This window comes from Echeneis naucrates, chromosome 3, assembly GCF_900963305.1.
Source record: "Echeneis naucrates chromosome 3, fEcheNa1.1, whole genome shotgun sequence".
Classification (NCBI taxonomy): Eukaryota; Metazoa; Chordata; class Actinopteri; order Carangiformes; family Echeneidae; genus Echeneis; species Echeneis naucrates.
The window spans coordinates 11,318,252-11,339,230 of NC_042513.1; the positions used below are offsets into that span (position 1 = coordinate 11,318,252).

At 41.9% G+C, this 20,979-nt stretch overlaps 1 protein-coding gene across 4 annotated transcripts in view; it reads left to right on the forward strand.

The window, feature by feature from the left end:
* neo1a (neogenin 1a) overlaps positions 1–20,979 on the forward strand; it is a 146,812-nt gene that overhangs the window by 63,861 nt on the left and 61,972 nt on the right. For all 4 annotated transcript variants that reach the window (XM_029497560.1, XM_029497561.1, XM_029497563.1 and 1 more), the window contains exons 3-4: positions 14,137–14,412; positions 15,267–15,417. In XM_029497560.1, the coding sequence (XP_029353420.1) occupies positions 14,137–14,412; positions 15,267–15,417 (427 nt within the window). The remainder of the gene's footprint in view (positions 1–14,136; positions 14,413–15,266; positions 15,418–20,979) is intronic.

Here is a 20,979-nt window from a genome sequence, read left to right on the forward strand (position 1 = left end):
TGAGCTGGCCTGAACTCTGTGTGCAAGGGCCCAGGGGAGGGTGTGCAGACCTCGTCTCCTCTGCACACTATGCAACACCTTCCAGGCTTTTTGATAGGTGGATGCAAGCTTTGGAGGTGTCAAATTCAGGGTTGTGTGCATGTGGGCATGTGCGAATGTGTGATTTCAGGACAGCGTGAAGGCCTTTGATTCACTGAGTTGAGACTGATTAGGCTTGATTGATGACTACCAAAAAAAAAAAAAAAAAAAAGGATAAAAATAAAGGTCTTGGGTGTTTCAGTAGAGGCTTCCTGCTGGTTGCGTTGATGATGTGCAGTATTATGGAATTGCCTTTTGTACAATTGACTGCATGCTGCTGTAAGGGATGCTCTGTGTGTGTGTGTGCAGAAACGATAGGGGAGACACTCATCACTGACCCTGGAGTGTAAGTTATTCTGCAGCTTGGTGGAATACACGCACTGACACACACATATACACACATGGACGGAGGCAGGAGAATCAAAACAGCCGAAACAACACCACGTCTTCTCTTCTACACACTGCCAACACATTTCCTTTTACCCCCCTCCCTTTACCTCAACTTTCAGCTTCCTTACACCTCAGCTCAGCATGTTAACACTTGGGCTTCAGTTCCTGCTACATTTACAACTACGGAGCATAAAGTAAACACGGCTGTAGCTAGTGCATCAATACATTTGTCTTTGACGATAGGGATATATGTATTCAATCTTTTTAGAGGCGAGGGAACTGTGCAGGGTTGTGCGTCAAAGCTGGGACCATACTTAAAAATTATAAATTGTAAATCATACCTTCCTCGAAGGCAGAAGTGAATTGTCTTGCTTCGGATGTTTTCTTTCCCCATGTTGGACAACACAATGTGGAGATGAACAAATTCGCTCATCTACAAAATTAAGACTCAGCAGAGGTGGATTATGTTTGAAGGCATTCAGCAGAGCATCTGCTCCCTTTGAGGGCAGCATGCTGCAGATGGACCGGAGTAATTGCTAATGCCACACTGTCAGCCCATCCAGGTGTCATAGAGATCTGTTGAATCCTTTTCTATTAGAGTTGAGTGATTGATTAGGTTGCTTTCATTGCCACTTTGTCTTCCTCGCTATTGCTGATATGATCATTTCAATACTTTTGTTTTCTCCTGCGCGCTATTTGAAGAAAACCCACTACTGCACGTTTCCACTTGGTAAATCTATCCTTTTCATGTTTGAAAATTTAATTAACCACAATAAATAAACAGCTATTAAGAGTGTTTAAAGAATTGGCCACCAAGGGGATGAAAGCTGCGCACTGCATCATCCTCCTGAAGCCCACTCAACATGTGCAATGTGCTTTCACCGTTGCTGATGTCTGTTTGTTTAGTCTGAGTTATGCACGGCATCTACACAGACACAGCTAATGAACTTTAAAAATGAGTTGTTCCATGTGTGCAAAGAGATCCTGGTATTCTCATCAGACCAGATCCCATGGTTAACTGGGATGGCTGCTCTTCGACTATTTTGGAGGCTTATTGAAGCATATCAGACCAAATGTTTGTCAGAGTCTTTACATAAATGTGGAGGAAATAAGCATTTGCTGATTCTCCTGATTCTTGAGATAGTTTCCCAACTAATAAACTGTAGCTGAATGCACAAAGCTTCAGCTCCAGCTGCTTCGTCCTTCATTAAATTAAATCAATTTTCTCTTTTACCTGGCAAACAACAGGATATCTTCTCCGTTCTCTCTCAACAATACAAATACCCACTAATAATCTGAACCTGTCACCATTATTTGTTTTTATGGTGGGTGCCTTGAAGAGAGGGCTGCTAGCTGACATTCATCTTCATCTTCAGCCGCTTATCTGTTTCTGAGTCGCGGGGGTGCTGGGGCCAATCCCAGCTCACACTGGGTGAGGGCGGGGTCACCCTGGACAGGTCACCAGTCCATCACAGGGCCAACACACAGAGACACACAGAGACCAACAACCACTCACACTCAGACCTACAGACAATTTAGAGTCACCAGTTAACCCAAACAGGATGTCTTTGGACGGTGGGAGGAAACCCACACAGGCACGGGGAGAACATGAAAACTCCACACAGAAAGGCACCAGGTCAAGAATCGACCCCGCAACCTTCTTATTATGGGGCAACAACGCTAACTACCATGCTGCCCGCTGACATTAATTCAACACACCATACACCTCTTGATGAGGTGAACAATAACAAATGCCCCTCACTCAATTTAGTGACTTCATCGCTCTCCACCACGTCTGCGTCTCCAGACACATCTTCTGCTCCGAAGATGCCAGTTCAGTAAACATAAACATGTAGTCCGTGCATGCTCACACCAATGCAACGGTTTGTGGTGAGAATAGTGGCTGGTAGTCTGCCTCTCGATATGTTGTCAGCCCACACTTTGAAAGTCAAGTCCCTCCAGGTTCAGGAGTCATGCTGATTGTTTGCGTAGCACGGCTGTCCTGAGCTGCATCAGTGTGTCTGCAGCACGTTTCATAGCCAACAATACCAACAAACCTGAGCTGATTTTTCCCAAACTGCATCCGTAGATGTTTAAATGTGAACTTTAGCAATCCTTTTAAAAAATTAAGTCATTGATGCAGACATTTTTTTTGTTCCTCCTCAGCTCACAATTTGAAGCAAACACAGGTTTAAAGATAAGCACAAAGCTAAGGTGAAGGATAAGTCCACTCACTGTATTGGATGTTTGATGCATTTGCATTTAGTTCTGACAGACAAATGGAAAATTGGCTAGCAAATGCTGTGCTGCTGAGGTCTTAGGTTTCCGTAGGACTAGGTTGTGGTCGCTGCAGCACCTTCCAGAGTCTCTCCTTCTCTCAGTTCCTCACTCAGTCATTTCCCTGCTAGTTGCACCACTTGCTGGGTTGGAGCATAAACACAGCAGCAGGGCGCCAGATAGCATCTACAGATGTGCCGCCAACACACCCAGATAAGAACCAGCAGCAGCATGTCCCTCTCTAGCAAACAATAGAGCGCCCACTGAAATGTGTGGTGGGAAGATGGAGAGGAAAGGCGAGGGGAGATAGGAATGTGTGGAGGCTGATTGAATGCAACTCTTGAGAGTAATGCAGGGAATGAGAAAGACGGTGTGGTGGCAGATGAGAGGCTGAAATATGGGAGAGAAAGGTGGATGCTGTCGGGCGTTAGAGTGAAGAAGGATGTGAATGTTGAGCGGTTATCACTTCAGCTCGTATATCTGTATGTCCATCAACAGCAGGACAGGGGGGTGCTGGGATCCTTTTTCGGGATGGCCTGTTGAGGTGGTGGAGGGGGGGCATTGTTCCTCTCCTGAAAGAAACAAGCAGTTGACGGCACATGAGGAAGGGCCAGCAATGGCTGTTCTTTGTAACACCTGCATTGGATTTGATTGACGTCTCCTCCTGTAATCCCACAGGTGACTCCGCTGTCACTGGAAGCTGCTCTGCCGAGCTCACCCCCCCTCCCTTCCCCACATCATATAAGGAAGAGAGGGAAAGGGGGGAGGTGAGGCAGCAAGCGCAAAGGGATATATGGTCTTTGTGGCAACACATTTATCTGTGCTGTGGATAATGGGAGCAGGCGCTGCTACAGTCTCCCATGGCAACGACCTCTGTGGAAGGTGAGCTTTGAAATGGGCCAGGAATGAGCTCCATTCCCAGTGATAAAACAGGACACCTTAACATGATTAAACACCCTAATGCAATCAGTATTGTTTCAACTACGACGATTACCTGTAATGAAAAGAGGCTCTTCCCCCCTTCATGCTGGGGCGGTGTTTGCTTAGCTGGAGGTCCAACTGTGAACAGGTGGGAATGCAGAGGCGGCATCCAATCCCTGCAAACAGGAGATTAAACGCTCACATGCTGGCTCGTAACCTGAGCGTCATGCAGAACAATTTACATTCAACGTCCTCATGAAAAGAAGCACGAACCGCTCAAACTGTCCGATAGGCCTAAAACACAAGGCGGTTTTCACTGAGCAGAAAGACAGCACCTCAACCTCTGGGTTAATTTTATTCCAATGAACTGATGTATTATCTTGAAGGTGAATTGTTAAAGAAAATAATTACCTCCCCCATTTCTTATTCGTTCGGAAAAAAAGCTCATGTTGTTTTCTGTCAGACTTTGGTTGACAGAGATGCCGTGAACACTGATAAATGACCCCTGCTGCGTGGGTGTGGTTTCTGGACGAAATGCCCGAAATGACTATTGACAGTTTTTGTCTGTGTTGCGAGGAGACGACTCCACCCAGGAGCACACACTACGTGCAGTGTGTCATTATTGAAGCTTGATCATCTTATGAATAATAATAATTAGATGTGTATTTTGATGTTAAGGTTCATTTTAAAAATTTTAAATTGACTTTGCTGACATTTTGCTGTGGAAGAAGAAAAACACATTTTATTCATTACATAACGGTAATGAGGATTTTATTGATATCGTCATAATAATAATAATAATAATAATCATTCTACTTACAAAATAACAATCTGTATTAGTTTCAACTGAAAACACATTCTATTAGATTTGACACAAGTAAACAATGCGTTACCTTGCTGATGAATGTACAATTAGGGAAGAGAAACAAATACTTCATTTTTTTTTTTTTTTCATTAGCATTCTTATAGCAACTGGCCAAGCCCCGTCATGTGTCCGTCCCCATCCATCACCATCTCTGTGCCTCCTTGAAGTCTCGCCTCTCGTCTGTTCTCACAACAGGCAGAGAGGAGCTGTCAGAGTGCCAGTCGTGCCAGCAGCCTCATCCTGATAAGTCATTTTCCATGTAGACAAAATTGTTTGTATGTGATTTCATTGTTGGCTGATTTTGTTTATTTTCTTTCCCTTTCATTCTCTTTCTTCTATTCATTCTCTGGCACATGCAAATAGAAAAGAACTACTGAGATGTTTACTAGAGAAACTGGTTACTAATACTTATTTAGAATAGACCTCTTATGGCGAATGTTGCATTGCCTCTTGTCTTGCAAGCAATCACTTCTAGAGGGAGTTAGAAGGGTAGCAATAAGGTGGCGTTGCCTTTTCCTCATCTCCATTGTACTCCGAACAGCAGCTGTGCCTCGGGGCCCAACCACTGATAGTCATAAATGTTTAGAAAAGCTTTCTTTTCACAACATCTGGTCTGCCCCGAGAGCATTTTAACAGTGATCTAGCAGTTGAAACTCTCTCCCCTTAATATCTCGCCATATTAAGCCCGGCCCAGTTCTCTCACTTAACTTGAATGTGCCTGTTGGCTGAGAATCGGAGTCTGGGAAACATTACAAATGCTCGAACAGGCTTCCGTTTGCATCTCTGTTTTAAACAGCAAACTGGTGTGTTCTTTCACTGACTGTGCTGCTGCCTCCATTGTCTTGAGGTTGTCATGCAGGAGATTTAACAATGGGCTTGCCTGTCATTCTGCGTCACCAGCTCTCCTCTGAGGGTTTTACAGGACTCTCTTCAGACACCAGCTGGCTACGAGGTCAGATTCTGCTCTTTCTGTCATCTCTTGCACCAGAGAGCTGTTTTTACAGCCCAGTAGATAAAATAAGAGCCCTCTCTGAGGCCGACTCCTGTGGAACCACCACCCATCCATCTTTTGTCTGCCCCTCTGATGTGTGTACACAACAGAGGCATTTCTGTGTTGGGGAGTAGCCACGATATGTGTGCAGAACAATAATAGCCACTAAAACATACGGTTAAAAAGCACCAATTTCTCGTCAAGCCATAGGCGTTCACATCTTCCAGTCGGGGTTATTGGAGTAAGCTGTGCTAATTTTATCTCATTTGGTGTCATTGTTGTCCCTTTATTTCAACAGACAGCTGTTTGGACCAGATTAAAACATGTTTGACGAATGCAGCTGGAACAGTTCTTATGGTCCAACCATCATTTGTGTTATGGCGATTGCCCCCAGTCACCCCACCCAGTTGGTAAAAAATAAATAAATAAATAAAGAAACATGCGGCGATGATTCAGCCAGACTGTGCGCTTCATCATTTTGTTCAGTACGTCAGGCTTGTCAGGCCTCATACTCAATGAAGTCCCTCGGTGACTTCTTTATTAGATCCCAACATGCAGTCATTAATTAATCCTGTTTTCATTCTTGTCAATCCTGAAGAAACCGCCCACCTGTCACCGCCGACAGGATGAAGGTTGCTGTCAACTTTTTACTGCAAAGTGAGTGAAGAAACATCTGACAGGACCCTAAAAAGTTTCTCCCTCTTTTCAAACTAAACTTTTTGTTTAGTTTGAAACTACTACACATTTTTTCTTTGCAGTAAGTGGAGTGTACAGATTATTAGATCTATGATATCTTTCTCTGTAATGCCATAAAATTTGTTGATTAAAAACTTAAGTTCTCTTCTTGAGAACCCATACTTCTGTTATAAACTAAAAAAAGAAACTCAAGCTAACTCCCTCTTGGCGTGGCATACTGTATGAAGAATTCATGCTGAGGTTTTCATGTTACATGCACAACCACTTAAGAGCATCACCAAAGCACCACCCCGCAAAGCAAAGTTTCACAATAATCTTTGCTGTTTCGGAGAGACAGAACTTTTTCAGTGTACCCTAAAGCCTGCAGCGGTGTTATTAAGACTGAGAATTGGGGGGGGTGAATAAATGTTGTCTTTCTGTTGTTGGGGGGGACATGCCTTTGAGTGTCTTAGTGGGTTTTCAACGCAATTCAATTTAAGTGTGATAACGGCTAGAGCAGAAGAGAAAGTCACATTTGCTTCCCAGACCAGACATTGCTTTTTCGATGGTGCCGTCTGCACTCACGCACAGGATTACATGCACATACGAGAGTGCATTAATATTAAAATAATTACACACAAACAAAGTGTTTTTTTTTTAACTGAACCTTTGTATCATTTTAGCACAACAGTTTATATACAATAACCCAGAAGGAATTGGCTCACTAGCATTTTAATCTGTTCTTAAATGTAAAGCCAGAAATTGGAAGCATAATACACATATAAGTGAAACCTGTGGGTTTGTTTCTTAGCTTTAATCTTGCAGTAAAAATCCTTCTGAGGAAAAAGACACTTCCAGCCACTTCCAGTGCACACAGGAAGTCTAAATCCTGACAAAACAAGGTGTGTGATGCTTTTAAGATTTTTTTTGTTTTATGAGGCAATCCATTCCATCAGCCACGGTAGTCGTCATTTCTCTGTAGAGTTTATGTTGTCTGGTTTTTGACCACAGAAGTGTTGATGAAAGTCTGTTGTCATCCTTGTGGTGTTAGGTTGAATTACATTATATTACACAGGCGTTTTGTCCATTTCGGTACACATGACTGAAGTGAACTAAAAATTAAAAGCTTTACAAAGGTTGGCTGTTTTGTACCTGTGACTTTTGAACTGCATGAGATTGTACAGGCACGCCTCATAAACCAGTAACTCACAGCGTGTCTGCCGAGCACTTTCCCTTCATGCTTTACCAAAAGGATTTCTGTTTAAATTGTCCATTTTGAAAATTGTCTCAAAATACAGAATATCAATAAGGCTTGAACACTTTAATGTTTTACTGTAAGAATGGGAGCGTATGTTGGCTGATTAGCATGATTCGATGTAATAGAGGAAGTCCTTAGAAGTGTTCTCCCCTGAAGCTCTGAAACCTTCAATTAGAGAATTAATTATCACTTTCTCCACAGCTGGTCTTAAAGGAAGCACCAACAGAAAGAGGCATTGAACTGAATAAAGCAGAGCACATGTTGCACTGGGGAATTTTACAGCAGGGAAATACTTTTCGACCTTGCCTCAGCACGCACTTCTCCAAGCCAATAGATCTAATAGACATTATTATCTCCACTTAATTTTTTTTTTTTTTTTTTTTTTTCTGAACTACTGGATTACTCTGTCACTCCTATATTCTCACCAACGTCTCAGAAGTTCATTGGCATTGATTGGAGTTCTTCACGCTGTCCAATTTACTCTTCAGCCAAGGTTGGATCTATTGACTCACCTTTAGGTTTTTTTTGTTGAGCAGACTGGGTTTGGTTCTGTCTGGTGTTGCAAAATTTATAAACGCACCAGCAACAGGATTGTTATTGTTCCTTTCTTTGGTGTGCAAAGCTGTAACAGATTGGTTGATAAGGGAGGATGTTGTTAAATGAGAAGGTTTAGCAAGGGATAGTCATTAGTGCTCTGCTCCTTTTTGAATGGTCATACAGTATGTATCAATTTGAAATGATCAATTCAATTTGGGAATTACTGACATGAAAGACTTTAAATTGCCTTTTCCTTAAATCTGGCTTGTGTATTTCTCTTCAAGGTATTGATTTCTCACATTTCCCAGAATGACTATAACTATTCCACAAGAGCGACAGAAGTTGGCTGAAACTAGAGGGAGAAGGTGTGGCAATAATGGCCCAATGAGAACAGGAGTCCCAATTGTGGCGGGTTGCATTCTGGTCGACTGATTCTGTCAGCAGGATAGAAATTGTGATAGCTGTCTCTTTTGTGATGTATTTCTTCCTTATGATGTGGAAGAGCTGAAGCTAAAATACTGAGTACAAAAGCCTCTACAGGTGCTGGTCAGAAATACACATGAAAGAAACTTCTTGCTTCACTGGTAGTTCCCAGAATGATACACGTAACATAGTTCAGAATTGTTTGGCAAGTAAACCACCAAACAACAAATCTGCAGCTGTGCAGGACCAATCTGTTTCTTTTTAGTACCTATGTCCGGCCATATTTCAAATATTTTGATTGGATTGATTGGAAGGTCCAGCAAGTAGAGGGAAAATACAGTTTCTCAGTTTGGTTTGTATAAATACACATGATTTAGCTGCTCTTCCTTAATGCCACGACCTCCAGAAGGCACGACATGACCAAGTGTCGCTTTGTTTTCATCTGTCTTACTGAAATCATGATGATTTTGTTCATGTTTGCTGCAAAGTTGACAGTTAAATACATTTCTTGTGTAGCACAGTTCTGAAGTTATTTTGTTTAGTGTTTGAAATTGTGGATATTTTACTTGACTGAATTTGTAGATTTAAGTAAATACCAATATGAATTGCATTGATCCCTTCAAGTATTCTGAAAATATTTGTGTAAAATAAATGTATTATTCTCCCAAACAAGCCAAATAAAATAATAGTATAATAATTTCTATGATAGAAGATATGATAGAAAATAATTGAACATTTCACAGTGTAAAATTATTTGGGTTACCAGTTAAAACACATGTATGGACTACAGAGCCATAATGTGGGCTCTAAGCCAGTTTCTTTTCTTTTTTTTCCTTCTTCTTAATTACAGAAATTGACATAGCTTGAAAATATGTAACATGCACCAGTTGTATTTTTGATCCAAGGTGAAAGGCAGCCATTTGGCAGTGAGTTGCTAATTCAGACGAATCTAAAGGGAGATTCTTGAAGCCCTCTGCATATTCCATTAAGCTGCTCATTGTTATTCTATACCTGATTTTAATTAGGACTAGTAGGAACCCAACTGTGTGATTTAAGTGTGTGTGTGTGCACGTGTCTGTGTAGTTACATACAGTTTTGCTCTGAGACGGGGTAAGCGTCCGTTACACCCGCTCGTAGCTCTCTGCAGTGCAGTTCTTCTCTGCTAATCTCCATCCATTGATGGACACATTCATTCATTAGCATTCATATGATTATAAGCTCGACTGGCAAAGCCAAACAGATGATGCAGGGTTTGGTGACTAACGAACCGCTCTTCACAAAGCAGGAATTTGGTGCCACCGCCGGGCTAAATGTAATATTTTCTATGGAAATCGTAGACACTCTGCAGACAATGCAGACACAGTACTTTGACCATTGAGACATTATTGCTTTACCGACATTATTTAGTCCCATCACACCCTCGTAATAAGATCTGAGATTGGCAATATGGTGCTCCTGTTCAATAGATGGTGCTGAGCACGTGTGTGGAAAATGAAGCTCCCACCCAGTCAATATAAATGGGGAATTGTGATTAATTACAATGGATAGTGTTAGCATTTAGCACACAGACTCACCACGTCCCATCTTTAGTGCCCGGCGTCCACCTAATTGCAGTGTACCTTAGCTAGTCTGCCTAACGTTCATGCATGTTAGAAACACCATAACGTAATGTGCCCTCCTCATTATCTGTTAGAAAGTGGCACAGCTACATCTCAAGCCATCTCCTTTGTGATGTACGATCCCCATCAGTGCTCATTCACACACTAATGCGCGCGCACACACACACACACACACACACACACGAAGAAAGAGCAGACTGATGAACTCTGAAGTCTGGAGCGATGTGATGAGGTGGGAAGAACAAAGAATTGGTCGATTAAGAGGTGGAAGGAGAGCAGAGTCAGTGCAGACGGCAGCGGAAAGTGCTCGCACCAAGCTGAGCACAGTTTGTGAGGGGGCAACATCGTCTCTCTCTGCAAAGGTTCAGTCTTTGTGGTGGCATCATTTCTTGTGGTGTCCATAGATGAATTTCAGGGCTCTCTCCTTTAGCCTCTGGGGGTGCAAATGTCAAGTCTCAAGCCATTACACAAGGCTGTGGGTGTTTCTCAGGCTTTTAGAGCTGGGCCGCTTTAACTCAGAGCCATTGTCTTCAACCTCATCTTTGAAATGTCATTGCTTTGTGGTCCGAAGGATTTCTGTCCTGGTGTAGAGAGCGCTGGCTAAAGTTTTAGTTGAAGCCAGTCATGCCTCCAGCTGCCGCCTGAGTTAGGCAGTGAACCGCAACAGCCCTGTTGTGTGATCTCTGAAGTAGCTACAAGTGTTTATTGTGCCTCATGGAAACGTGATGAGTGCTGAATTGTTAAGTATCTAGAGTGTAAGCTAATGTCATTTTGTGTCTGCACAGTAAAGATTACAGACATCAGCTTGTCTCCACGCTTTTCATTCACTATCAGCCACCTCATTGTGTTGCTCCGTAGTGAGCAAAGCACGTAGTGCCAAACAAAATTAAGAGGAATCTGAAGTACACACAGAATTAAAGTATTGCCCTCACTGTAACCCCCCACCCCCCCACAAATGTTGATCAGTGATCAGTGCAAATTTAAGAATGGCATCTATATGAGCTTATAACACAACACAACCACAAATATGGTTATTAAATCTTACTATATAGTATATTACTATATATATATCAGCTTGAAAAAACAGGTTTGATTTGGTGCAGCGTTTCAGTGACTCCAAATGATTCAGTTGAGGGCTTTTCTTTCTTTTTCTTTTTCTTTTTTTTTTTTTTTTTTTTTTTAACTTGCAATGATTATACAGAAGGTGATTGGCAGGCTTGATACAAAAATATCAACACTGGCATCTGCTAAGCTCACATTAGCTGAAGAACTGTGCTGAGGTACTGTGCTGCGGGCTGTGTGCATCAGCCCAGGTTGACAGGAGCGTCTGTAGCTGTTTGGGCCTTATCTGAAAGTGTGATTTACCCTGAAGCCGCTCTTGGCAGGGGATTGGAAGAGTTGTCTGCGGGGAGGGGGGAGTGGGGGGGGGGGGCAGAGATGCCTAATCATCACTCTGCATGTCTTCAGCCCCACTTCCTACGTCAGAACACACTTATAGTGGACAACCTAGATTCTCGAATAGATAAAACACACTCTGGAGCTAGCCTCTTTTTTTTTCCAATCTGTGGTCACATGTTTTTATCAATTCATTTCTCTCTCTCATGAAGAGGAGCACAGTCAGCCCAGCAACTAAAGAGCCCCTTCCTTTTTCTTACTCCAAATGAAGGTGCCATCTTGGTTTTTAGAAACAACTCTTCCTTCTTCCCCTAATAAACCCAAAAATACCGTTTGCAGTTTACACATTGTAAGTTCTTTTTAATTGAAGCCATTGTGTGATATTTTCCGACGTGACCCGTGAGTGTTTGTTTCAGATCAATGGCTTCAAACACAGGAAATAATTATTTTGCATTGAGATGAAAGTCAGTGTGCAGAAGCACAAACAGCCTGTGGATCCAGCCCCTTTTTAATTAGTGCTGTCTCTCTCCTGCTGTCTGTGGTACATTAACAGCCACAGTAGATGATAAGTGATTGTGCTACACAAGTTCTGTGTGGTTGGTTGTGTTTTCCAGAGGTCAGGGGGTGGGTGGGGTTGGCAGTGTTTAGGCCTTTCTATCTGGAAAAAAAAATCAAAGTATATATCGTTTGCTTGGCAAAAAAACTGAGAGATAAAAATCATTCAAAGCACAAGTGGTACTCACAAATATTTTAAAAAAGAATAGTTGAAGGTAAAATAAGAATAAAAATAAAATCATTGAATGAAAGCTAACAGTGCCTTCACTGCAAATACATGGATTTCTTCAATCATTGGAAACAAAAAACTCATCTGACCTGCGTTAAACCAAACCTTCAAAAAGGTCCCAAAGGTTTTGGAGTCAGACCTGCTGCAGTCAGGTGTGTTTACAGAGCCACTAAAAACAGCTGTAATTAAACCTCTGCTGAAAAAGAACAATCTTGACAAGACACAAATGAACAACTACAGGCCCATCTCAGATCTCCCATTTTTAAGTAAGATAATTGAAAAAGCAGTTTTTCGACAGCTCGGTCCCTTTTTAACACAAAATAACTGCTACGATGCCTTCCAGTCATGTTGTAGAAGCACCACAGCACTGAGACTGCTCTGACCTCTCTGAGTGTTTAATGACATATGTCTGAACACAGACAGTGGAAAAATCAGGGTCTTAGTTTTACTGGCTCTCAGTGCTGCATTTGATACAGTTGACCGCAATATATTACTCAAACGACTGGAGAACTGGGCGGGTCTTTTCAGAACTGCACTAAACTGGTTCAAAACATACTTAGAGAACAAGAAGTTCTTTGTGTTAATAGGTAACTTTACTTAGTTACAGACAAGAATCTTGAGCAGACAAGAATCACATGTGGAGTTCCCCAAGGTTCCATCCTGGGACCTCTTCTGTTTAACATTTACATGCTCCAACTGGCACAGATTATAAAGAACAGCAAAATAAACTACCATAGCTATGCAGATGACACGCAGATATATATTACAATGTCTCCAGGAGACCAAGGCCCTGTACAGGCTCTTGGTAAATGCATTGAGGAAATTAATGACTGGGTATGCAACAACTTTCTCCAGCTAAACAAAACTGAGGTAATTGTCTTTGGAGCCAAAGACAAACGGTTACAGGTCACGACAGAGCATCAAAGTATACACCTAAAAACCACCAACCACGCCAGAAATGTGGGTGTAGTGATGGACTCAGACCTCAATTTGGAAAAACACATTAAGGCAATAACAAAGTGAGCCTACTATCACCTTAAGATGATGTATGAACCTTCCAGACCCCTGAGGTCATCTGGATCCAGTTTTTTATTAGTCCCTAGAGTCAGAACCAGACGTGGAGAAGCTGCATTCAGCTTCTACACTCCACATGTCTGGAACAAACTCCCAGAAAGCCTCAGATCAGCTGAAACACTCAGTGTATTGAAATCCAGGTTGAAGATGCACCTATTTTAAGCTGCATTTGGATAAAGCTCTGAATCTACTGGTTCAATGTTTTAATGTCTGTGTAAAGCACTTTAAGTCACCTTGTTGTCAAATCTTTCTATTCAAATAAACTTGCCTTGCCTTTATGAGGATTGTCTGGGTTTGGTTTAAATAGTTGGGTAGTGAACGCATCACAAACTGTCTTCAGATTCTGCGTTAGATGTTTAATCTTGACAAAATCTTTAACAAGTTTTATGCACTAATAGTAGAATGACAATGTCTTCTTTCTTTGTTCTTTTGTTGTTGGGCTTTTTAGCTTTTTTTTTTGGGGGGGGGGTCTTTCTGCAGTGTTTGATATGATAGCTTGAATACTGACGCTAAAAGGGAGAGGCATGACATGCAGCAAATGACAATGGCTGGAATCAAACCAGTCTGGCCAATGAAGACCTCGCTGCCTCCATTTTAAGCGCTCTACCCGGTATACCAGTTAACCTCACACCAAGAGCAATAAACAAAAATAAAACAAGGACTAAGCATATGTGAGATTCTTGTTGCATTTTAACACTTTTGGGTTTGTTGTTCCAAGCATCTTGGAGCATGAGACACAGCTCTTCTGTGATTAAGGCTTTTAGGATTTTAGGATTTTACTTTCATTATCGGTCAGCTCTTTTGTTGCTGTGCTGATTTTCCACCCCTCCCTTTTTCTTTGCCTTTCAGGGATGCCCAGGTTCCCCAGCCAGCCAGCACCAGCCACTGTGCGTCTCGGGGACAGTCAGGTCATGGCGTGTGAGGTCAACTCGGACCTGGTGCCCTTCACTCGGTGGGAGAAAGACCGTCAGCCGCTGGAGCTGAGCAACAGATTGGTCCAGCTGCCGAGCGGAGCCCTGGTGATCAGCAACACCTCGGAGGCCGATGCTGGCTTCTACCGCTGTCTGGTGGAAAATGTGGGGTCGTCCAAGTCGAGTGATGAGGCCCAGCTCCAGATACTGCCAGGTAATTTGACCGAGTAAAGTTATGACTGAAAACAGGCCAGACGTTGTCCAATATGAATTCTAGTGGAGTGAACTGTTACTTCAGTTACTGCTGATTGTTGGTGAATAATTTTATATTTGATGAACTCAGTACTTTTAGACATTTATTCTGCTCATTTTTATCAAAAATTTCTACCTCATTGATTGCAGTGTAATTATATCTTCTAGGTTATTGTAGAGTAGTGCATTCAAATAAATGTGTCATTTAGAGCTAAGTTCAGAGAAAATATAAGAGGGCATGAATGAGACTTCAGCAAGAATCTCTGTATTTATTCTTTGAGGATTTCTTTGGGTATCAGAAGGCTGTATAGATACAGAAGCAAAGATCGTAAAGCTGTGCGAGAAAACCAAGAGATTTTTTTTGGATGCTACCAGATTTGATGTTGTTAGAAATACGTTTTAAAGTTACTTCATTCTTTCTTTTAAGTCATCATAAATCAACTTGAGTCAGATAACTTGTCATATTTGGAGAGAGGGTTGAAAAATGAAATTATATTTCATGAAATTGACATTAAGATTATAAAGATGCTTCTTATCAGCTGCTTTGTTAAGGTGTTTTTGTTGGGTTCACACCACTCACACAAGTAGTTGCAGCTGCAGTTGTACGGGGTGACTTTGAACTCCTAAAGAGCAGAGACTTCAACTGACATCAGCATGGGCATTATTCATCTGACCGTTCCTAGAAGCAACTGCCCCTCAGACTTGACTTCTTTTGAGGTTTTCAGGACAGATGACTCCGAAATGAACCTCCATGACATTTATTTAGCCTGACCTCAACCTCAACCTTAACACTGACATTTTTTTCGCCCGTCTAAGAAACTGGAGCAGAGAGGAAGCTGGAGTTCCTGGTGCAGCCTGTGTCTGTGGCCAAACTGGTGGGCGCCAGTGTGCTGCTGCCCTGTGTGGTCATCGGGTATCCTATACTGCATGTCCGTTGGATGTTTGGAGACAAGCTGCTGCAAGAAAGGTATGAACGTGCACTGATGCTTTTTTTTTTTTTTTTTTTTTTTTTTTTTTTTTAAATTCCTTTGAGTTGAGGAATAACAGAAGCTTTTAAATTCTACACATATACTTTTGCACTTTCTGCTCATTCCCCAGGTTACTCTTGTAGAAATATGTGCGTTCTCCAAGCCTTACTTGTGAAGCAACAAAGACTGTAATGTACTGCTCCTTTGTACCTGGTGCCTCTGGCTTCCTCTTAGTCCTGGCACCTGCTGCCTAAGATATTACTGCAGTCTGGCCACTGCTACCTAGCAAGCCCCGGGAGGGTGTCAACGGAGTCACCTCAGCTGAGGGGAAGTCACAAATTAAGAGCTGAGAGAGAGTGTCATAGCGTCTGTGCTCTCACTCCTCTGGCTCTCATTAGCTCAGCCAGAGCAGCTCCAATCCCATGGAGAGAATTGCATCAGACAAGGGGAGTTTAATTTTAACAAATCAAGAAAGAACTTTGTTTACCCAACCCCTGTGTACCAGTCCTTTGGAATAATAACTTTGTTACTTGTGGGTTGAGCAGAAAACAACTGAAATCAGGCTCATTCATCTAAATCCAGCCCAGAATGGCATTTCTGCCTTCAGTGAAATTAAATGTAAGGTCATGACATTGGTAACCGCAAGGCTCCACGCTGGTATGAGCCAGAATATCATTAGACTTTCCAATCCTTAATTCGCAACCCCACAAGTTTCAAATTAAATGTCTTAAAGATCTCTGGACCTGTCCATGAGTACCTGTGACCTCCAATGGGAACTGACCAGAAAAGTACTTATTAATCTACCTCTTATTAATTACAAAACACCATCCAGCGTGCATACCTGCTCCTGGAGGGTGTCTCTTTCAGTAATTAGCAAGCATATGCTGAACAACCAGGGAGGTCTTTGCTATATTGAAGTGGACCCCCAAGCTCCTTCCTTCAGAGCAAAGATAGATTGTGCGGCGAATACATTACTGAAGCCAATCTTTGATGTTAATACGACATTGACACAAAAAAAAAAAAAAAAAAAAAAAGCTGTGGAACTTTCCTTTTTATCCTTGAGAGTCTCCTGTCCCTCTCAGGCATTACACGAGAGACCGAATAGCTACTGTCAATTAAAACTTGGTCTGGAGTGCAGTGAAAGGGAGAGAGAGAGAGGAGGGAATCTGCACAGAGCGTCTAATTGGTCTTTGATGCACAGCACAAACAGGGCTTTCAGTGTGGCAATGGCAACGCTGTAGACATGAGATGAAAGTTTATGAAGATGTGTCAGAGCTACCAGTTGAAGGCAGGGTGACTTGTAGACAGTGGGGATAATCACATTGAGCTTCTGCTTACTGATGCGTCAACCTCATTTTGTTTTCTGTCTATTTCTTTGTCAATCTGTATTCGCAATAACAGAGAGCCTCTTATAACCTGAGTGACAGATAATGCAAGTAATTCAAAGTGAGCGTATTGTGAGCCCAGACAGTGCACATTCTTGCATGCCCAGCCCCAACCCCCGACCCCCTCGTGAAGGCCAGTTTGTGGTTTTGTCTGGTCCACAGACGTTGACATGGGTGTGCTTCTCTTCCTGTTTAAATCAAAGACATCCCTATGTGGATGTGGTCCACATGTTCAGGTTAACAGAGCAAGCATCCAGTCTGGTGCACACGGTCCTTGCTGCCCTGCAAAAACTTGGATGAATTGGCCTTCATTTTTTGTAAGTCTTTTCATGAGCAGGACGACTCCTTAGAGGACTGAGTCCTTCAAAGGTCTTTTGAAAATTTGTCACATCTGAAGTCTGAAGCCTCAGAAAAGCCTCATTATTGGTCTATCTGAAGACAGACATTGCTGTTTCTTCTGTAATACCTGTTTATATTGCAATGGATGACTTCAGGCCTGCAAAACTCTCTCTCTCTCTCACACAATCTCTCTCACTCTGTCCCTCTGATGTCTGTTATGACAAATGAGAGCAGAGCAAAGACTTGAAATGGAGACTTAGAACAGGTGCTTGTCTTACTTTCTTTGTGACGAGTTTATTTTTCTCTACTGAGTTGGCAGGATCAATCTGCTTCTGTTTCTGTGCAGCTACGACTTTATTTTGCCACTGGACACCACCATAATAAACCTTTATTTTGTAAACAGAAGTTTATGAATAAAACTAAACCTGGAAACGGTCAGATGGGAATGAAGGCCCTGTCTTTTGTGGGCGCTCAGCATTCTTGTATGGAGGATGACATTGCCCCCATGTGTAATTAGTTGGGCACAATACTTCCAACTCGAGTGTGATATTGAAATGGCTGCAGGTTCAATGAGAGGAAATAAAACAACATCCTTATGCTCAGTCGCTTTTACAGTTCATAAACACTTGTAAAAGACAAGCATAAAAAGATCTGATGAGCCTCGATAACAGTGTTGCTCTGTCGGTGTCATTGCCAGTTGAAATCATGTGGAAGAGCCACGGTTGAAATAATAAATATTGTGAAAAAAGCGCAAAGGCATTGCTGAGGTAGAAAATTCAGTGTCAGCAAAATGCAACCAACTGCAACTAAAATAGACAAATCATGCAAATGAATCATGCATCACGTTAGCAGACTTAAAAAAAAGGAAGGGGGTTACAGCCATATACCTCCTTTATATTTTCTACATTGTATTTCAACAGTTTGGGGGAATACTTGCAATGATAAAACAATACATATAAACAGGCATGTTATTGTGCTGTTGAGTATAATGTATGAAATTATACAGTCGGTTTCGCTGCACAGTTTCATGAATATAACAACACCACATTGCTGTATCCATAACATCATGGCTTGTTCTTCTCCAACATGCTGTTTATGCATTCAGCAGTGTCCTGATCCGAGCCTCAAATTCATTTAGGCCCCAAGCAAGTCTATTACCAAGGACGCTGCGCTCACAATTTACTCTGATTAAGCTCAGCAACACCATAAAGGAATATTAACACTTGAAGCTGTGCTGTCAACCAGTTGGCAATACATCCTTAGCTAATGCCCCGTGAGTCATTGATGGCATTCCCAGGTGAGTATGCAGAGAGGAGCAGGCCTCTAGGTTTCTCCACAGACTGGCCCTGATGACGCTCATGAAAGGACAGTCATCTTCTGTTCTTGGACATACACCCTGGACAGGTCACCAGTCCATCACAGGGCCAACACACAGAGAAAGACAGAGACCATCAACCACTCACACTCAGACCTACAGACAATTTAGAGTCACCAGTTAACCCAAACATGATGTCTTTGGAGGAAACCCGCACAGGGAGAACAGCACAGAAAGGCCCCAGGCCAGGAACCAAACCCGCAACCTTCTTGTTGTGGAGCAATACACCACTATGCTGCAGTACTGGCTGGGAGTATTTCTCTATCGCCTAATAGAACTCCCCAGTAGTCAATACAATGGATGAATTATGCATGTCGGCGAGAAACAGGGAATTGACAGAGTATGTAAAGCGACTCTCTTCCAAAGCGTTCGAGCCATCCGTCGCCTCTCCTCCCTCTCTTCTCGCCTTCATTTAAATATGATTGTGTATATTACGTTTACTCCTGTATGAAGTGAGATGCATGGTGGGGGAAATTTGTTTGGAATTGGACTATTATTGTACTGCAGTGTAAGCCTCTCAGACACACACACACGCACACACAGATCACTTTATTCACTTTATGCCCAAAAGAGAATAAAATGAACACACACATTGACACGCACAAACATGCAGCAGCAGACTTTATTGAAATTCCTTGTCTCAGGGGGCCACCATGGGAGCCCAAGATAACATGATAGAAATGAAAAATGGCTTTTACACAGTTGTCCATAACATTATATGACGAAATCCCCCCAAAACATGAAAATGCTAATTTTCTGTTAAGAGACCTCCTTCTGAATAAAAACCTTTCCTTTCTTTTCTCCCCTGCTGATCTTCCTTTAGAGCAATGCTCTTTAATGATCAGTCTTTGTGATATGATTTAAATAGATGCATTAATAAAAGGAGCATACTGGTATGAAAATGGTGATTTATTTTTTGTATGTGGTTGTAATCCTTCTGTTTTCAGTCGTGATTGATGTGACAATACCTTTGGTTCCTGCTGGGAACATAAAGTGTGTTTTAATATTGGTCGTACAGGTCCCACAGACACATCTATTAACAACTTGTGACAGCAAGCAATGCCAGTCATAAATTGAATCAAAAATGGGGTTAGATGTTATGATAAGGTTTCTTTCATGCCATAAATCACAGCGATTGGTTGCTAATGGTTGGATTTTGCAGTTGGAACTCAAAAAGCCAGCTCCTTTGTAATGGTGCGGTGGTTTCGATGTAGCTCTGACAATGCTGCATGCACTTTGATCTATAAAACAGCACGTCTGAGCATATTTCCATTGCCCTTTGATTTTTTTCATTGAGGTAAACAATCCTTCAATAATTTTTCTGAATGAAGTTTTAAATTGAAGCACAGAACTTTCACCTACCGCAATTTCTACATCCTTTCAAGTGCAATTACATTGTTTACACCCACAGCTCAAAATCCATGAACTGATGTCATTGAACTTTTTAATTTCGCAGTTTCAGTTTTCACACCAATTTCAACACACCGTAAATCACTCTGCTTTTTGCACCAACTGCCTCGTGAGTAACAGTTACAATAAAAGTATAGTTGGTTCAACTCAACCTTTCAACCTCTCAGAAAAGTCAGTCAGAGATAAAACAAACAGTGTTAACGGCCTATGATTTTTCTCTCACTCATGAGTAACTATTAATGACGTAAGTGGTAAATGGTCTGCCTTGTGCTGAACTTGGACTCATCCTGGAACTGAGCTCTCTGTGATGTTTCAGGTGTCATTGGAACGCATTGACTCAGACAACAGAAAACAGAGCACAATGGCTTCTGTCAAAATTAGCTTTAAGGAGGAACAATGGAGAATCCCAGCTTCTCGTCGTTTAATGTCACAGTGTGAAAGGAAACTCCCTGGCACCTGTACAAACTAATGCCTAGAGTCTAGTGCTACAGCTCTGCCTTCCTGCATGGCACTTGTAATGCTATGATGATGGTTGTTAATTCAACTGTGTGTTGTTGTGGTACTGGGCTTCATTACATTAATGTGCATTTATAATATTTTACCCCCCAGGTGTTGTTGGTTAAAATCATTTAAAATATAATACAGTCCAGGACAACATCACTGTCACCACTGTGGCTACAACGAATTTAAAATCCATGTGAATATGAATGGAAACTGCAACTATCCCCCCATATTAGAGAGGTTGGCATGTACAGGACGTACAGTACATCACATCAAATTCTTTCCGATGTGATGGAGAGCCATAATGGTAGAGTTCTGCTTAGAAACTCAAAATTTTCAGCACTGGTAAAAAGATAGATGGTGGCATCAGTGCGTAAAGGTAATGGGGTAGTTTTGCTGGCACATGTTTCTGAGAAAACAAGATAAGCAACATGGTTTTCTGACAGTGGAGCATGAGAAGGCTTCTTTTATGGATATCCCTCAGTCTTGCATTTCCTCAAAATATATTTTTTTGTCATACTTTCTATTTGTGCTTTGCTCTTTATTTTTAT